At 49.0% G+C, this 18,451-nt stretch overlaps 1 protein-coding gene across 4 annotated transcripts in view; it reads left to right on the top strand.

Annotated features, from left to right (window-relative positions):
- BICDL1 (BICD family like cargo adaptor 1) overlaps nt 1-14,429 on the top strand; it is a 44,650-nt gene extending 30,221 nt beyond the window's left edge. The window contains exons 4-11 of one of the 4 annotated variants that reach the window (XR_013340924.2): nt 2,001-2,147; nt 3,079-3,258; nt 3,527-3,745; nt 4,861-5,004; nt 8,010-8,140; nt 10,667-10,787; nt 11,580-11,688; nt 14,090-14,224. Coding sequence is in view for 3 of the 4 variants with exons in the window: in XM_077787149.2 (XP_077643275.1) it covers nt 2,001-2,147; nt 3,079-3,258; nt 3,527-3,745; nt 4,861-5,004; nt 8,010-8,140; nt 10,667-10,787; nt 14,090-14,290 (1,143 nt within the window). In the remaining variant the exon portion in view is untranslated. Of the gene's footprint in view, nt 1-2,000; nt 2,148-3,078; nt 3,259-3,526; nt 3,746-4,860; nt 5,005-8,009; nt 8,141-10,666; nt 10,788-11,579; nt 11,754-14,089 lie in introns of those variants that run through there. The other 3 variants (XM_077787149.2, XM_077787148.2, XM_085592643.1) reach the window with 3 other exon arrangements.
- Nucleotides 14,430-18,451: the final 4,022 nt, after the last annotated feature.

Here is an 18,451-nt window from a genome sequence, read left to right as displayed (position 1 = left end):
CCTGCCTCCCTCCTGCAGAAAGCAGCCAGGGCTGTTGGAGCCTGTGTAAGACCCTCTCTGAGCTGAACAAACACAGTCAGCTGGTGGAGCCAACTGAAGGATGGCAGCACTGGGGCAGAGGACTCCCCCAGCAAGGATTGCTCCATGGTGTTCTGGCTGGGCTGGCTCAGGGCACCTTCCAATGCTGCCTCGCCACAGCATTCCTGCAAAATGAATGGATGAGCCAAACCATGGCTGTGCTCCTGCAGGGCTGCTGCCCAGTACAGATTAAACTCTGGTAGCAATGGTGGGAAAGTCTGCAAGGGTTTTTTCCATCTGTTCCTCATGCTTGCAAAGAAAGTAGCAATCCTGTCTTGTCTCTGAGCCATGCCCTTGGGAAAGCAAGGAGCCCCTGCCTGTTTTAACTCAGGTACATTTGCAGGAATGAGACACTTCCTTCCTTTTCCCTTCCCTGACAGGGTCACTGGGGATCACATAGGCAGGAGCTAGATGGGTAGAAGATGGCCACCTCTACTACCCAACCACTTCTTTTATTTAAAAGCTGTCTGGAAAAGCTTTTGCTAAAATCTCTCGATTTCTTTTCTCCCGCTCCCACCTGCTCCTTGCTGGTCCCTCGCCTTCTCTTCCCCTCCCCTTGGTGTGGAGCAGCAAGTCCTTGAAGTAAGTATGGAGGCTTGGAAAGGCTTTGTCTGCAAGTACATTGCTGTTCCCAAGCATGCCTGTCACCATGCATGCCACACCTTGTCTCCTCCCCTGTCTCTTGCTTTCCAAACCCTTTCCCCTTGTGCCTTTCCCATGGTCCAGGGCTCATGGCAGAGTGGTGTTTTTTATGTTGTATTGTTATTTACAGCATGTTCATTACTGGTCTGCCTACCAAATATGAAATCTCTCCATTAAACCTCTTATTTTTCTTTCACCAACCCACACAAAGCATTATGGTGGTGGGCAGAGACATCTCAGAAACCATTGGTCACCTCACAGCAGCTTTCCAATACCTCCAGTGGCCTTTACTCTGCAGAAATAGCAAGTCCACATATTTGGCTGATATTCCTTTGTGCAGCCAAATCTTTCCAGCAACCTGGAAAGCAGCAAAGGCACAAGATCCAAAGAGGCCAAGAAAACAGTGGGAATTTGCTGAATTTGTCTATGCTTCATGAACTGAAAGGAGACCATAGGGAATATTTAGGGTTATACTGGACTGGTGGATATCTGGCATACCAAACCCAGAGATCCTGTGTGTACTAATGTGGGAAAAAGCTCCTTCTTCTTGGCTAAACAAGAAGTGACCTTGGCTAGTGCTGATTCATCCCTTGCACTGTTCCCAGCTAACTGAGTCACGGAGGGTTTGTTTGGCAAACTGTCCCTCGCCTGAAATCACTGCCCTTGACAATTAAAAGAAATTAACCAATTTTAAAGGCAACCGATCACTGGGAGGCTAAAAATAATCATGGCACAGAAAGGAGTCTTCACAAGTGAAAAAACAGAAAAATCCCTGCTGAGGACCTGATGAACACACACCAATTAAGGACAGCAATGGGCAGTGCTGTGGCACAGCCCTGCAGGGAGCAGGATCCCACAGGCTCACTGTGGATCCTGCTGGCTCACCCTGTGGACTCCAGCACCCATACAGGGGAAAATGCCACCATCAGGACCAGCCAGGAAAAGTAGCCAGTTTTTCCCAGTCTTTCAAATGTTAAGATACAAGGGGTGGGCAGGGATGTTCTCCACTTCATACCCTTGAATATATTCCTGCCTTCTCCCTGACCTGCCAGTGCACACCCAGCCCCTTTGGAGCTGGTCCTGCAGCCTGGGGAAGGAGTTGTTTCCTTTCAGAGCTTTCCTAAGCTTTAAACCACACACAGAGGTAGTTTCTCTCATACAGGCACAGAACATCTTTGTACATCCTTCTGCTTTTTGCTGTTTCATTTCTCTCCTGGGAATGTGGTGGCTCTCCTCTCTGGTCCCTGCAAAGTCTGACAGGGCCTCTCTTTGCCCTGCAGATCAAAATGCTGACGGACAGGAAGCGGGAGCTGGAGCATCGCCTCAGTGCCATGATGGAGGAGAACGACCTGCTCCAGGGAACCGTGGAGGAGCTGCAGGACCGAGTCCTCATCCTGGAGAGACAAAGCCATGACAAGGACCTGCAGGTGAGGAGGCAGCAGTGAGACAGGGAGGGGATGGGGAGATGCAGTAAAAGTCATGATTTGGGGTAAAATTTGCCATGAACTGGGAGACAGAACAACTGGAAGAATGGCATCAAGCTAGGTCCTGGGTGTTTCCCATGAAGATAGGTAACAGGAACATCAACGAGGCATCTTGACACCACAGAGCAGCGTAGGAGGGAGATCTGAGCAACAAAGTGGGGCAGGGTACTAGGGAAATGAGGTAAATGCAAAAAGAATTAGAGGACTCTGATTACAGTTCATTTTATTTAATTTTTTAAGAGTAGAATTGACTTCAAAAGGGGCTTCTCCAGATCCTGCTGTTCCAGAGGGCAGTCACTGGCCTCTTAGATCCCAGTGCTCAGGTGGTTTCCCAACAATCTCCATGGTGTTCACATCCATGCATCACCAAATATCAGTCCCCAGAAAACAAGCTTGGCACCTCCAGGGCTTAGGATGAGCAAGGTTTTTCTATTTCACTTCTGTGGTTTACCAAGCACTGGATCCTCAGCTCTGCAAAACAACCCTGAATATTTTTTCCTAAAAGTATATTTGTATATATATATTTTTAAATGTAGGTAGCACTTTATTTTTGGATGCACTTCCTGCTGTGTTGTTTTCAGCAAATTTCTTTACCTGAGCCCCAACTTCTTCACAATGTTCTTCATTTTAGTGCTGATTAATCTGCTATTTTTATCTTTCTGGATATTCTGGATTCTAAACAGTGTTTAATGACACTTGGAGAGTGTTAAGCTCCAATAAACAGCAATACCAGCCAAGAGTACTTTCCTCCTGGCTGGAAACCCTGTTTTGTGTCACTCATTCCTCTCTCCCAGCTCCCTCACAAACCAAGAGATCAATACAGTCCATATTGCCTCCATTAATATTTTTCTGATTCCTTGATTTTCTTCCCAAGCTGCACCAAAGCCAGCTGGAGCTTCAGGAGGTGAGGCTGTCCTACCGACAGCTGCAGGGCAAGGTGGAGGAGCTCAGTGAGGAGAAAAGTCTCCAAAACCTCAACACAACCAGCACATCCCTGCTCTCTGAGATAGAGCAGAGCATGGAGGCAGAGGAGCTGGAGCAAGAACGAGAACAGGTATTTACACTTGCTACAAAAGCCCACAGGCCTCTGTGACCAGTCCCAGAGCAGAAGAGAGTTTAATGCATTTGATCTGGATTTGGAGCTCAACCAAAGGCCAGAAAATTGGGATTGGGGTGTGGCATCAACATTCTTTTGATTATATGAAAGTAAACCTCTGCATCCATTTCCAAATCAGCACGGCAAATATTTGTGAGGGCTTGGCCGTGGCAGGAGGATGTCGGTGGCCCTGGCAGCCCAGGCTAATGCAGGCTCTCTGTTGCAGCTGAGGCTGCAGCTCTGGGAGGCGTACTGCCAAGTGCGGTACCTCTGCTCCCACCTGCGGGGCAACGACAGCGCCGACTCGGCCGTGTCCACCGACTCCTCCATGGACGAGTCCTCCGAAACCTCTTCAGCCAAAGACGTGCCAGCCGGGAGCCTGCGCGCAGCCCTCAGCGAGCTCAAGAGACTGATTCAGAACGTGCTGGACGGGGCAGACTCCACGGTAAGTTGGTGGCACAGAGAGGCCTTGCCTCGTGCACGTCCCCTGGCCCAGAGCTTGCTGCAGGTGCTGCTGGAGGCCCCAGGCTCTCCCAGGAAACCTCTTCCCTGAGGTGGGAAATCACAGAGCACAGCCCACTCTTTGTGTCTCAAGTGGTCAGCCAAGAGCCAAGCACGTGGGGTTTCAGCCTGAAGTGCTCAGACCACCTAACGTTTCAAGCTCATACAACTTTCATTGGCCTGGGAGTAGTTCTGGAAAATTAATAAAAGTAGGCTTACTTTGAGATTTTCAGTAGGTTAGAGTTTCAACGTGGAAATATTACAGATTGCCTTACACATCACAGTTCGGTTATTTCCTTTGGGATTTTCCTAACCTTCCTTTTTAGCAATAGTATAACAAAACCATCTTAACCCCTGTGTCGGGAGGTTCTGTCCCTGGAATTGTCATTGGTAGAAATGTCTTGGCAGGAGCTGCCAAACTCCAATCTGTGGCAGGTTAAGGGTTTTGCTGGCACGAGCTGATGTCTGTAGGTTGTGGTCCCCATGCTGATGGGCAGAGGGAGTGGCATGGAGGGACCACTCAGCATCCACAGAAGTGCAGAATTACAACAAAACACCTCACTTTGTGTTGTGGCTCAAATCAGTCCTGGTCCCATTCCCTACAAGCTGGTTGCATTGCCATTAGGGCTTACTTGGGGTGCTGTGGTGAGGAAAACAGTGCAGCCCCTGCCGGGGGCTGTGGGGGAGTATTCACACTCCTCATTTAAGTACCCATAGCTGAGTATAGAGATGAAGTTGCATTTGCTGAATAAATTCAGAGAGTCCTGTAAAAGGACCACAAACAGAGACTGTAGCCACATGGGCTACCAAATGGGCAGTAGGTTTCTGTAAATTTAGTTTATTTCAAGCTCTGCATGCTCTTTGCATCATGTGTGGAAGCACTGCCCTTGGTTGATCACCCTTGGTTGTGGAGGTATATGCAAACAAAAAACTCTACCAAGGTTACATTCACATTTTCTTCTTCCTTGTTTAGCACCCTCATCCCAAACTGGTACCAAACTAATACAATTGCCTTTTTTAAAGTGAAATCTGAGCAAGAGATTTCTCTCCCAATCTCAGAGCTCTCGGCGAAGCGACGACGACACCTTAGAGGAGCAGATCAGGAGAACAAGTGAGGATTCACGAGCCCTGAGGGAATTAATGGAGGGAGAACGGGGGAAACTGAGGCAGAGTTTGGAGGAGCTGCAGCGACTGCACAGCCAGGTTAGCAACTCCCACACGTCACATGTGGTCTTGTAACAGCAGCGTTCACCCTCCAAGACATGCCTTCCATCAAAGAGACCAACATGATAAATAATCCAGGAGGATTTAGGCCAAAATGGTTGGATGAGGGAGATTTGTTAAACCAAATGAGAGGATTTAAGCATTTAGGATGAAAAATTCTGACAAATTGTCTGGGACCCATCTGAGGCATCATCTCAAGCAGCCAGACTTCCTATAGGCCTTTCTCCCAGTCCACTTTTTAGCCAGTCTGTTACTTAAATTCTTCTCAGCAGAAGTACGAGGCTTCTTAATATGAGGTATTGGAAACCCAGAGGTACCCAGGCTGACCTGAATTGCTGCACTGAGCCCCTGTGAGGGGTATGTGCACCATTATTCCATGGATATAAAGGTGCTGCTCTACTTTGCATGGAGCAGGGCTTGATCTCTTCCACAGCAGCATCACAAAATCCTCAGCAAAGCACTCCCAGAGAATCCTAATTGTGGCCAGGCTGTCACCAGGCAGCACCTCAGGGAGCAGCTGAGGCAACCTCAACAGCAAGGAATGGTCCAGCCCAAGACCAGCTCCACACCCAAAGCACAGAATCCCATTACACCCCCAGCCAACATCATCTGTGTCTGAGGCCCAATGCCAAGGGCAGGAAATGGACACAGCCATCCAAAGAGGTGCTTGGCAGTCCTTGTCTCTGCAGGACAAGACTCCAGATGCTGGAGGGGATCTGGAGGCTGCAGCAGAAGCAGCAGCAACTGCACTGGAGCAGGGAATGGGATTAATGTTCTTGGCTGGTCTTCCCAGCAGTGCTGTATCACTCTTTGGAGAATAAATAGGAAAACACACCCCTGTTCAGAAAGTCAGCACTGACAGCAAATACCCTGGCAGTGGTGGCTGCACGTGTGCAAGGGTGGGAATGTCCTGCTTCCACAGCAGCTGATCAGGGCTGGGGAGGGGAGGGGAGCAGCCCTGGAGCCCATCCTTCCCCCAGGAGTGCTCCTCTCAGCAGTGTGGCCACCACAAGAGACACTTTTGAAGGTCCAGCCTTCTGCCCCCAGTGAGACATAAGCCCAGGCTGTGCTTCTGCAGTCCTGTGCACCACACACAAGCTTCCTTTGCCCTTATACACACCTGAGATGGAGGAGACAAGGGCTTGACCTCTGCAACCAGCAGTGCTGACAGAGACCTTTAGAGACTTATTCACACATCTTAGGCTTGTCTGATCTCCCCAAACTCTCTGGCCAGGAGGGACCAGAAGACCAGCTCTGTATTGCAAGTCTGGAACCCTGGGTCTGCTTTTAGGGGTCCCCAGCTACCAAAGCTCTGAATATTTAGTAAGCAGAGAGAGGACTGCAGTTCTGTTTTCTTCTCACACCTCTGTGTGATGTGGAGAAAGATGGGCCATAGCTACAAATGCAGCAGCCATTACTCTCAGAGAGGAACTCCAGCCTCCCACAGCAAGTACATGTCTCCCACAGCTTTTGCCTGTTACCCAGCCTCACACTTGCTGCAGGTTGATAATTACTCTCCCCACCTATTTAAGAGGCAACATCATCTTCTGTTCAGTGCTACAGAAAATTGATGCATGTGGAAATCTGGTCCACCCGGGGGAAGTAGTGCTTTGCTGCCTCCTCATCCCTCTGTTCTGGCACTGGTATTGACACAATCAAAGGGAGCTGCTTCTAAATGGCTTTTAGGATCTTGTGGCATCACACACATTCATTGCTCTTGCTAAAGAGCACGGTGAGCAGGTGGAGACAGGAAACATCCCCTTCTCTGTCTATTCTGAGAAGTTATTTCACACCTTCTGCATGTTTGTTTCCTCCCATTCTTACCTGAAGCACAGACACAACCAATTAAATCCCAAACCTATCCCAAACACCATGCTTTGGGCTTCTGGATCCTCTGTCCCCAGGGATTTCTGTAGAAGTGCTGGGCACCTTTTACATCACCCCATCACCACTGCTCTCTGTCACACCATTGCTCTGAGGTGCTCCCCATGTAGGGCTGAGGGAGGACACAGCTCCCCAGTTCCCTGGCACTGCTCCCTGGTTCCCTGGCAGCCCCAGCACAGCCCCCCAGTCCCGTGGGGAGTCCCTGCACAGAGGGTGCATTCACACCCTCCTCCCCCCGGCCCAGCCCATCTCACTATCGGCAGATCCTCCCACGCCCTGGGTGAGGAGCCCTTTTTGACTGTCTGCCCTCTATTTAAAGATTTCTTTGAAGATTCAAGCACTACTGAGCTGCATTTAGAGGCACGAGGTGGGTCAAACGCTGGAAGGGTTTCCAGGTGGTGGAGTAGTGTAACAGAGAATGTGTGTGCCCTAGACAAAGAAATTAAATGTGTATGAAGAATTATGAAGCTGTGCTAATGCAATCCTTGCATGATTTCACACCCTATTAACTCACTCTGCACAGGACCAAAACGATAGATCATTTCTCAGACTATTAAAGACTCCAGACATATTTTAAAGTCTAATTAAAATTTTAAGATGTGCCAGTAACACCTTCCATGGCATGAAAGAGAATTTTCACATCCTTTGTCTACAGCTTTGTATTATTTCAGAAGACGTAATGGTCCCTTCAAAAAATAGTATTTGCTAGTAAATTATGTTAGCAATAATTTAACCCTGGCAAGATCAGAATTATAACAGGCAGACTTGGAGGATGTGTGCAGACTGCAAGACAAACTGCCTGGAGAGGGACAGCATTTGAGCACTGATGCCATAGTGTCAGCAAAGTCACGGGTGGGTGTTTCTGCATGTTGCTGAAGCCATCCTGGTGACACATCTTGCCCAGGTCAGCATCCCAGAGCAGCTCAGCACATTTCATGCAGGGTGGCACCAGCACTAAGAGCCCCACTCAGCAGACACAGCTTTATCTGTGACCGGGGGACCTCTCAACGTGCGGGTTGCGCCATGTGGCTTTTCCCACCCTACACCTGGGTGCATTTTCCCGAGCAGCCGTGGCTTTCACAGCCTCGCTGTGCCCGCAGGTGACGCTGCTGAGTGTGGAGATGACGACGCTGAAGGAGGAGCGGGACCGGCTGCGCGGCGCTGCCGAGGACAGGGAGGCGGGCGAGCGGCTCCTGCAGGCCATCAGGGACCGCGACGAGGCCATCGCCAAGTGAGTGCCACCGGCTCGGGGGACTGCCAGGGCAGGAGATCCTCTGCAGGGGCTTTCTCCTGCCCTGCACTGCAGCTGGGACAACTTGGCTTTGCTGGCCTTGGGAAATGCTGCCAGGAGCTTGGGAGCAGGGCAGGAGATACTAAAGGCAAAGCTGCCCCACGGCTGGACTGGGGGCATTTAGGAGCGTTCTGTGAACCACGTTTGTGCCATCCCTAGTGCTGGTGTGAGCAACAGCAGGGAGGAGAGGATTTCAGGGAGCCAAATGGAAACACTAGGTCTGCCCTATTTGTCTCATTTTTCTTCCTTTGCTATTCCAGACACACAACCCTGCTTTCCTGACCATCCCCATTACAGCCTGCCTGGGCTTCTTCTCTAAGACATTCCTCTGGTCACTCCCTCTGCTTTCTTGTTTCAAGGTCTTTTTGCCTCTCCAGTCCTGTAATTCTCTGGTTCTCCTTTTAGAATTCTCCCACTGGTTTGGCTCTTTATTTTGCACATCCTCCTTACAGATCTGTGCAGTTTTGCTCCCCCATACCTCAAATCTCCCTTCCCCAGCTCTGTCCTTGGGCTTGCCAAAATGCGCTGAGGAGAGGGAGAGACACCTTTACCCCTCTGTGCTCTGCTAGAAAGGATTCATCTGATAACCCCTTCATCAAGCAAGTGGGCCAGGACACACCAATCCAGCTTCTCAGGGGAGAAGCCCTGGACAAGAGGAGGAGCAGGAGAGGGTTGCAGCTCTGAGGGTGCAGGACCTAAATCAGCCCGCACCATCCCTTTTTATAAGTGGCTCCATCGCCCGTGCTGTCCTTGCTGGGCTAGCTGGCTACCAAATTGCCATCGCTGTGCTCTGTAACACCTCCATCTGTTGGCAAGGAGCAGGAGCATCCCAGCTGTGTGCCGGGCGTAGTTCTGCCGTTCCGTGGGTTGCTGGCTCTGCCGTGGCTATGGCAACACTGCCGCTGCCATCAATCCCCTGGAAGCATCCCCAGCAGCGAGGAAGAGTCACCACAAAAGGCTGCTTCAGGTGCTCAAACCACAGCCCGGAGTGGAAGGGCACAGCTGCTCCAGTTTGCTGTGACCCTGCTGGAAAAAGCACCAATATTTGGGACTGGCTGTCCTGCAGTGCAGGAGCCGTGGGAATGGGGCACAGGCAAGGGGGATTAAGGAGCAGAGAGTGGCAACAAGTGAGAGCATCCTGTCACTGAAGTGAAAACATCCCTCCCAGACTGAGTGGGCTGGTTGCTGCCTGGGGAGGCTCGTGATTTTCTTCCCACCTCACACCCCAAGGGTTAAGTTGCTTTTGTTCAACCCATCCCCCCAAAAATCCCGAACTCTGAACAGAAATAAAATCACTGCCCAAGGCAGACATCTGGTGTGGAAAATTTTTGCTTGAAGCTGGAGTTTGGCAACGTGGGAAGCAGTAGGAAAATAGGATTCTTTCAGAGGAAGTGTTAAGCAACCAGTACCTGGAATACTTGTGTGTATATTCTAGTACCTGGAATATAAACACAAATTCCCAAATTGCTCTTCTGCAGGGGAGCACAAGGGAGCTATTACAAGACAAGGAATGAGCTACAGTTAATAAAGTGCAATTATTTATCTCTAAAATGTTTGCAAGGAAAGATGGTTCCCAGGAAGTCATGTTACACTCTCCTATCACACAGCAATTAATTGAAAACTTAAGCTTTGTGCTTACCTGTGTGCTCCCAGCATGGTGAGCAGCATTTTCCAGCTTGGGCAGCTTAGGAAATTGCTCCATCCTAAAGGACAATTCCTTTCCACGATCAAGGAGCAGCTGGAACACCTCAGCCACTGAGCATCTGGGGCTCTTTGGGTAACCTTGTCCATGGCATGACACGCTCAATGGCCACCAGATGTCTGGGAAAAAATGCAGCAGAGGTGTTCCCAAGGGCTTGGACAACTCCACTGACATTTGGAGCTTTCCTTAAAGCCTAACATGTAATTCAAACAATTTTGACAGTTTGTCATTCTTAAAAAGTATATGCTGTGACAAGCTTTCTTTTTCATTTCTTCCTTCAATCCTTCCTTCAGTCAAGTCCCCGGTGAAAGCAGAATTCTACTCTTTAAGAGGTGTTTTCATGTTTGTTTTATATTGCAATTTATTGATCAAACAGACACAAGTAATTTGATTTTAGCATGTATTGTTTGTTTTCTATGCATGTAAACAGAAGAAAAAGAGAAAATATTTGAATCTAGATTCTAGCTTGTTCTAGATCTCTGTATTATTGCCAGATCTTGCACATTATCCAGGCACACTATTATCTTACACAGCAGTGTATCTGATTTTCTTTCAGCATTCTTCACAATGTGCATATCAGAAGTCTGCTGGTTTTAAGGTAAAGATGTCAAAAGTTCTGTCCCACTCTTCGGATTAACAGATTGTTCAGAACACGACACAGATGAACACCCTTGGATGTGGGGACTTGCCAGTGAAAGACATAAATTGTGGGCTTGTTTAGACAGAAAGAAAGAGGTGCCATGCCCGGATTTCTGTCCCTGCAGGAAGAACGCGGTGGAGGTGGAGCTGACCAAATGCAAGATTGACATGATGTCCCTCAACAGCCAACTCCTGGATGCCATCCAGCAGAAGGTGAACCTCTCGCAGCAGCTGGAGGCCTGGCAGGTGAGCAGGGCAGGGGCTGCGGGACACACGAGCCCAGGGCCACCTGCAGGGACACCCCCCTCCCTGTGGGTGTGTCCTGTTCTCCACCCCAGCATCCCTGGATTGGGTGTGGGGGGGAGCTGCCCTCCCTGCTCCCACCCTTCTGGCTGTGAGCAGTTAATTCTACAGCTCTAAAGACTCCTTTAAAATGGAGAAGCAGACGGTGCCTCCTGGCAGAATGGGAAATGTGCAGGTGTCTCTGCCCCGGGGCGGGGAGGGGTCTGTGCAGGAGGTGTCCCTAGGCAGGCACACCTTGGGTACACGGGCACAGCATGTCTGTGCATTTCCATGATGGAGCAGAAAGGTGGGAGAATGAGGTTGTGCTGATTGTTGCTGCACTGTTTGCATCAACTCTGAAGATCCATCAAGAAGGAGAAGGTAAAATTCCAGTTCTTCACCAAGGTGAAAAAAACAAAGTCATGGCAGTTCCACAGTTGCCTTGGAAATGCTCTGCTTGGGGTCAGTGGGGAAAACCCTTGTGAGCAGACAAAGCTATCTCCTCCCAAAACCAGCACCAAGGGAGGGCTACTTAAACAGAAAATAAAGCAGATTCAAGGAAAAGGTCTGTGCCATTTATAGTGATTTGCTGCAGACTGTGCTAGACCCCAGCTCTACTAACAACCAGCCTGACCAGTAGAAACCTTTCCCGTACAACCTCGCTCCTGTTTCAACTCCACTGTGTTTTCGTTTCTCTCTCTTTTTTTATTTTTTTCCCTTTTCTTTTCTTCTTTCTTTTCTTTTTCCTGCTTACAGTTTGCTTCCTCAGGGCTTTTTACTATCTGGCTCCTTTGGTTTCTGATCTAGTGGCCTTTCTCAGTTCCTGTACCAACAGCTTTAGTCGTACACCCCTCCTGCCTTTGAGGTGAGCTCCCCACACCCACCATCCCCTGTCCATCTGCTGCCACCATCACCCACATCCTTCTCTGCCCTCACCATCATCTGGCAAGAGGGGCCAGTGGGGGTCTCCATCACCCACCAGTATTCTGCCACACCCCCATCCCAGCACCAGCCAAGGGCAGCATCCTGCACCCCATGGTGAGGCTTTACCAGGGCACCACGGGGAAAGCCAGGTTGCACATATTATTAACCCTCTCTAGCCCCATATTTAGTATCTGGAAAGCTTCTTGAAAGGCTGGGATTTTACTTCTCAGCTTCATTTTCCAGTCAGTGACACTCAGTGCTCTGCATAGGAGCTGTCTGGGTGCTATAAAGTTAGGCCTACTTAGTGCTAGACTAAACCCAGTTTAGGGGATAAGAACAGGTCTTGTTGCAGTAACATAGCAACCCCAGACCTGCTCCCACCAGCTCTCTGAGCTAAGGCTCAGGCCCACTTCATGGCAGTAAGTTGTCTCCACATACTGACCTGAGGTGTTACTACACAGCAGCAAAATAGTTTCCAGCCACCTCATGTCCCCTCAACAGCAGCTCAGCCACAGAGGCACAAAACAAGTGGGGTCATTTCTGTATTTTGGGGACTGTTTTGCAAAGGAGTTTGCAGAAAAGTTTCTGATCAAATAGGATAAAAGTCTCTGCTTTAGCTGGGCATAATTGGAGGCTTTAATCTGGTAACATTTTGCTCTTGCACACTTCTAGTCTGCATTTCACCAAGGGCTGTCAACAAGATGACAGTGTTCTCTAAGGACATAATCATACAGGCTGTAAAATAGGACTCAAGCAAAAATCCTCCCCATCCAAGTGCTTTGATGTCTGACTCACATATTTGACAGACAGGGACCCAATGCAGTGCACTCTCAATAGTGCATACTGTATTTTTATATATATTTGATATTTTTTTGTGTGTATATATATATATATGTAAAAATATACATATAAATCATTCTCATCCCTTGTTGTATGGCCAGTCAAGGACACAGATCTGCCATGCAGGAGCCTGAGTACCTACTTCATTTAACAGAAGAGGTACCTTCAAAATCCAAGTGCTGTACATTTTCACATGGCAGCTTCAGCTCTGGAAACCTGTCTCACTGATATTTCATACTGATGTTCACCTCAACCTCTTCAACTCTCCCTCTGCCTTTCCTCTCTCCAGCCCTCTCTAAAAAAACCCAAAACTTCCCCAGTCTGTGTAGCTCTGCACCCTCCTGCTCCCACAGGGGAAGCCCCCATACTAAATTTAGGTCCAGGTCATGGCTATGAATCCTTTTCCCTGAAGAAAATGCTGCAACAAGAGATTAGCCATTATTAAGTTTCCAGTCCCAGCTGGTTGATTTGATTCCAATCCAGAGCAGCTGGGGCACCTGCTGGGCAATGGCAGCACCTCCCCTGCAGTCCTGGGGCTGCCCTGACAGGCTGCCCCTCACCAGGTGCTGAATGAACAGCACTTCCACCACTCCAGCCCATCCAGAGTATTGCTGTTCTCACCAGCCCTAGTCAGGGACCAAACTGCTGGAGAGTAGTTAATTCCTCCTGTGGGGCTAGTTTTCATACATTTTCACTAAGCTGTAGCTTAAATATGCAATTATAGGAGAAGCAATGGATCTGAAAGTTTAAAATCTGTAAAATTTATAGCCCGGTTTTCATGGAACATGTTAGCACATCATTAGTGGCAATAGAACTGGGTAATTATTTTGTATAAAGCAGTTTAACTGTGGTGCAAACATGGATGAAATCAGGGCATTCCTGGTACACCTGAAAAGCCACAGTTTATGTTGAGCTGTCAGTCAGAGCTCCCACTGCTCTGCTGGCCCTAGGGGAAGGAGGGGGTCTAAGGGATGAGCTCAGTTCTGTTTGGTGAGTCTGGTGCAAAGCCCAGAAGGGCTCTGGTGGGCCCACACTTCCCCCAGCCCCTTGGCACTTTCTTCAAAGAAGTCCCAGTGACAGTGGCCATGCAGCAGCTCTGCCACCCCGCCTGTCCCCTTGCTGTGCACACAGACCTGCTCAGCACAGACCTCCTTCCTTTTCTGACCTTTGCTTTCAGCTGCATTTGTTCTTATTTATTTCTCCCCCAAAGGGGACATCTGCAAGGTGCAGACAGCAGAGAAACACAGCTTAGGGGTGGCACAGAGTGCCTGTGCGAGACCACCTGAGCAATTCATCCCTCAGAATTGTGTGACTGATCTTCCTCACTCCCTGAAAAGCCTCACAGCAGCTGAGCCTGCTGTCGGGTGGGGGACACAGACCTGTGCCTGTCATCCCTGCTCCATCTCATCTCTGCACGTTTCATACCCATTTCAGCCGCCCCGCGCCAGCCCCCGTTGAGCATCAGCTGCCACTAACGGCCCTGTCCTCTCCCTCTGCTGCAGGATGACATGCACAGGGTCATTGACCAGCAGCTGATGGACAAACACCCGAAGGAATGGAGCCAGCTTGCTTATTCCTTCTCCAGTGGCTCCGGCGCCAAGCGGAGTGCCAGGCCCTCCCCCGCGCTCAGGCCGGAGCAGCAGGGGGACGAGCCCGGCGGGGCCGAAGGAAACCGTCTCTTCTCCTTTTTCAAGAAAAATTAATTTGAAAAAGAGAAAACTCTCCAACAATTCCTGCTTCAAGATGGGGAGTGGGGCAGCTGCCCAGCTTGCTGATGGACCCAAGTCTGATTCACTGAGTAAAAAAGAAGGGGGCAAAGGAGTTAACCCTTAAGACTCTGCACTATTTACACCGCACCTGGTCTGAACCAAATGTTTACATGAATTGGAGATTTGCAAATTGACAATGTGATTCTAGTAGAAAGAAACTTTTCTTATTCTATAAGTGAAGTGATAAACTTCAGGGTATATTTTAGGCGCTTTGTCACAGTCCAATTTCTGCTGTGAAGAATTCTCGGATTGTCTTAAAAGCATTCTTGTGCTGGAGAAGGAAATAAGCAGCCCCAAGACAGAGCGGTGCAGGGGATTGAGAACTTCTGTCACAGGGAGCACAGGGGGAAGAAGAGAGCTGAATGCAAGAGGACAGAAGGGAGCCATTTGTATCACCCTGGCAGCTGTGACATCCTTCATCCATCCCACTGAGACTGGAGTCACTCTGGCCCCAGCACTACCATGTTTTGACAAATGTAGCTTTCTCCATGGTGGAAGTTGAGCCCTCACTACAGCTGCTGCCTGGGCACCATCTCCCCTGGAGCTCTGTGTGGTTGCTCACCCTCGCTGGAATCCAGGCTCCTTGCAGCTCAGGGCTGGGGACAGATAGATGGTGTCATTGTCCTTCCAGCTTCCTCCTGTTACAGAGGTAAGAGTTGCAGGCTGTAGCTACAGATTTCTCCCCAGGAGACTGATCATCTGCAGCAAATTACAGACTGGATAAAAGGTGTGCATGTTCAGTCCTGGGGCACCTGCTCTTCCTCCAATGGCCAAAAGTAATTTGGGAGCTTCAGCAAGTCACACACCTTTCCCCAAAGCCATACACATCACCCAGAGTAAGAAAACTCATTTTAACTGGATAGCCTCCCAAAAGCCTGACTAGTAATTCACTGAAAGCCTACTCCCCATGATGTCAGTCAGTCTTTGACACTGGGTTGGCAGACTCGATCCTCAGAAAGCACACTGGCATCTGCCTTCACTGAAGCCAAAGGCTATCAAGGTCTCTACAGAGCTCTGGAAAGCCTGCAGGTTACTCTGCCCTATGCAGTAACACTGGCTATGGCCTGACAGAAAGGATTATTTGTCCCTGCCTGTGGGTCAGTTGCTACTCAGCCCTTTGATGAGCAGGTAGCCAAAGGTGCTTTTGATCAAAGATGACAGAGCCTGCTTTGCACAACTTGATCAACAAGAAGGAACATGGCTTCGTGGCTTTTTGGTGTATTCAGCACACAGCAGTGCTGGAAATCATGCAATACTCAAGTAAGGACCTCTCCTCTGCACTGGATGGGCACTTTACAGCTCTTTTATCAGTCTACCATCATAAGCCAGTGAGGAACACCAGGCTCAGTTCAGAGATGTCCTGCTGCTGTCATGCAATTTTCACACATTCTGCCAGCTCATGATACCCATGGGTAGGGCCCAGTTTGTTTCCTGCTTCTTTCAAAAGGCCACCACCTACACTGTCCCACAGCAGACAGAGCTGGTGCACCTTCAGCTCTGCCCTGCTCAGCAACTTCGGTGCTAACACACCATCCCACAGGGAGCTGCTATCTCTGCTCACAGCTCACAGGAACAAGCTTTCTGCTAGAATAGGTACCAAACACCTTCTAAGCAGCAGGTAGGAGGCTGGTGGCTTGGGTTTTAGTGTTATTCAATTTCCCTGTGGGATAGAACATCCATAATACCTCAGTACAAATATCCTTTCTGCCTATGAAGATTTGAGCATTCCTGTATTTCCTTGTTACATGAAACCACCACACTGGTATGAAACCATCTTGCACTAAGGCAGCTCTGGGTTGCAAGGAGCAGGGTGCTCTGAGATTGGCAATGATAGTGAAGAGCTGAGTGGTAAAACCCATCCACATAAAAGCAACGAACCCTGGATTGCAGAGCTTCCTTCACGAAATACTTGGGCAAAGCCCCACCGATACAGCTTGATACTTTTGGGGAAAGACATCAGGAGCCTCACAGGCAGAGAAGGAAACTGAACTTTGGCCTCTCCTTTCTAGGCAATGCTCAGCTGTTGAGTATCTGCTTGTAGCCACTTGTAGCCAGCACCTGCAAGCCAGGGGAAGGGTGCAGTGCAGTGCCACATGCTCTCTGCTGTCCTCGTCCTCCCAGCCTGCTTCTACTGTGACTCTGCACAGGACAGGGACATGAGGCACATACTCAGCATCTCCTGCTGCCAGGACTCAGTCACACCCACATGCATTACCCCAACCTTTGATTCCTGCAAAATGAGGTGTGGCAGCGTGGATGCCAGTGACACCCATGACACAGTGACACCTGTGACAGTGACACCTGTGAACACTGAGAACGATGCTCTATCACAGGAGAGCCATGTGACCATCTTGGTCTTCGGGGCCCTTTCTTCTGCTGTCAGTTGTCACTTCCCAGACCCCACCAACTCTCTTCAACCTACATGCCCAGCAGTTGTGTGGGACTCTACCCCAGTGAGGATGGATGGATGGATGGATGGATGGATGGATGGATGGATGGATGGATGGATGGATGGATGATGGATGGATGGATGGATGGATGGGTGGATGGATGATGGATGGATGGATGGATGGATGGATGGATGGATGGATGGATGATGGATGGATGGATGGATGGATGGATGGATGGGTGGATGGATGGATGGATGGATGGATGGATGGATGGATGATGGATGGATGGATGGATGGATGCAATCCTAAGGCAAGGGCCTTAAGTTATCCCATGAAAATGCAGTAATGAGATGAAGGTGCCTTCTGCTACATTAGCTGAGGAAAGTGACTCAGTCAATTGCAGAGGTAGGCACAGCACATCTCTTCATTTAATTGAATCCTTAATCCCATTGCAATTTTGTTTAACAAGAGTAATGGAAGAGATTGCAAGAGGAAGGCATGTTCTAAGGTGCCAGTTGGGTACTTCAAACAAGTTGGTTTCTTCAACAAGCCCCTTCACCCTAAAGACTTAGTTGCACTACTAAACCCAGAGATACAAGAGAACTGGGTGTAATGAACTGGACAACACACCAAAGGAGACCTCCTTGTGCTGAGCTGCTACTCCACAGGAACAGCAACTGCCTTAACACAGCAGCTAGGTTTTGTCTTCTGTCTTGAAAAACCTCACCTGTGCAGTCCTTCACACCCATTTGTCACATTGTTTTTTAACAAGGTCCCAACTACTTCACCCTGTGCTGTCATTTACACACTCACCTTCATGCTGTCATGGCCAGGAGCCCAGAATCAGCCTTGCAGTGCTGGTTAGAAGACACTTCACTTGTGGCACTTGACTCTTCCAGGACACACCCACGGTATAAAGGAAACATCAGCTCCAGGAGATTATATGGAAGAGGTACATTAATCCAGCAGGTACTCAGGATCCCATAGGAGATTTAATGAGTGGGATCAGCAGCTGTAAACACAACCCTTAGCCTTGCTTTTGAGATAACAGTAAATAAAACAGTAGTGCTGCTCAGTCACTGTTCAAGTATTGCACAGAGAAGAGATGCCTGCTGAGATTAAGGTTACAAAGGACTTTCCTACAGGTAACAAACAGGTGACTGTTTGGGCAAATGTTTGTTATGCCAAGCTGAGGGAAAAGGGATCAGTCCCCCCTTCCTAAACTCTGCAAGGGAAGCAACTGTAAACAAGGAACAAATGTAAATGAAAGACAAGTCACTAGCACTTTATCTTCATACAAACTGAGATCAGCAACTTGCCATGGAGATGAACAGTAAATCAAAAAGTTACTGACAACAGAGTCATTCTGCAGAGAGAGCAGGAAGTGAGGCTGCAGCCAGGGCCACATGCACTTGTCCTACTTAGAATGGTAGATTCCAGATATGCCTCTCCATCAGGCAAACTCTCTACTCCCCACTCGGCTATAAAAAGCAAGATTGTTTGAACCAAAAAGCCAAGAAAGGAAGTGTCTGGGTGCTGCAGCAATGATTCCCTTGGATTGAAAGGGAAAAAGCACACAGCAGGGACAAGCAGAAAGAATGTACCTATAGATATGTACATATACCACAGTGCTGTAATTTTTGTATGTAGCAGTCATGTAAATAAATGTATGGTTTTTATAAGATACATATTATAAAAATCTATA

Source organism: Lonchura striata, chromosome 15 (genome assembly GCF_050655825.1).
Source record: "Lonchura striata isolate lonStrDom1 chromosome 15, ASM5065582v1, whole genome shotgun sequence".
In the NCBI taxonomy this organism is placed as follows: Eukaryota; Metazoa; Chordata; class Aves; order Passeriformes; family Estrildidae; genus Lonchura; species Lonchura striata.
Note: the sequence above shows the minus strand (reverse complement) of the source record. Positions and strands in the feature narration are given on the sequence as shown.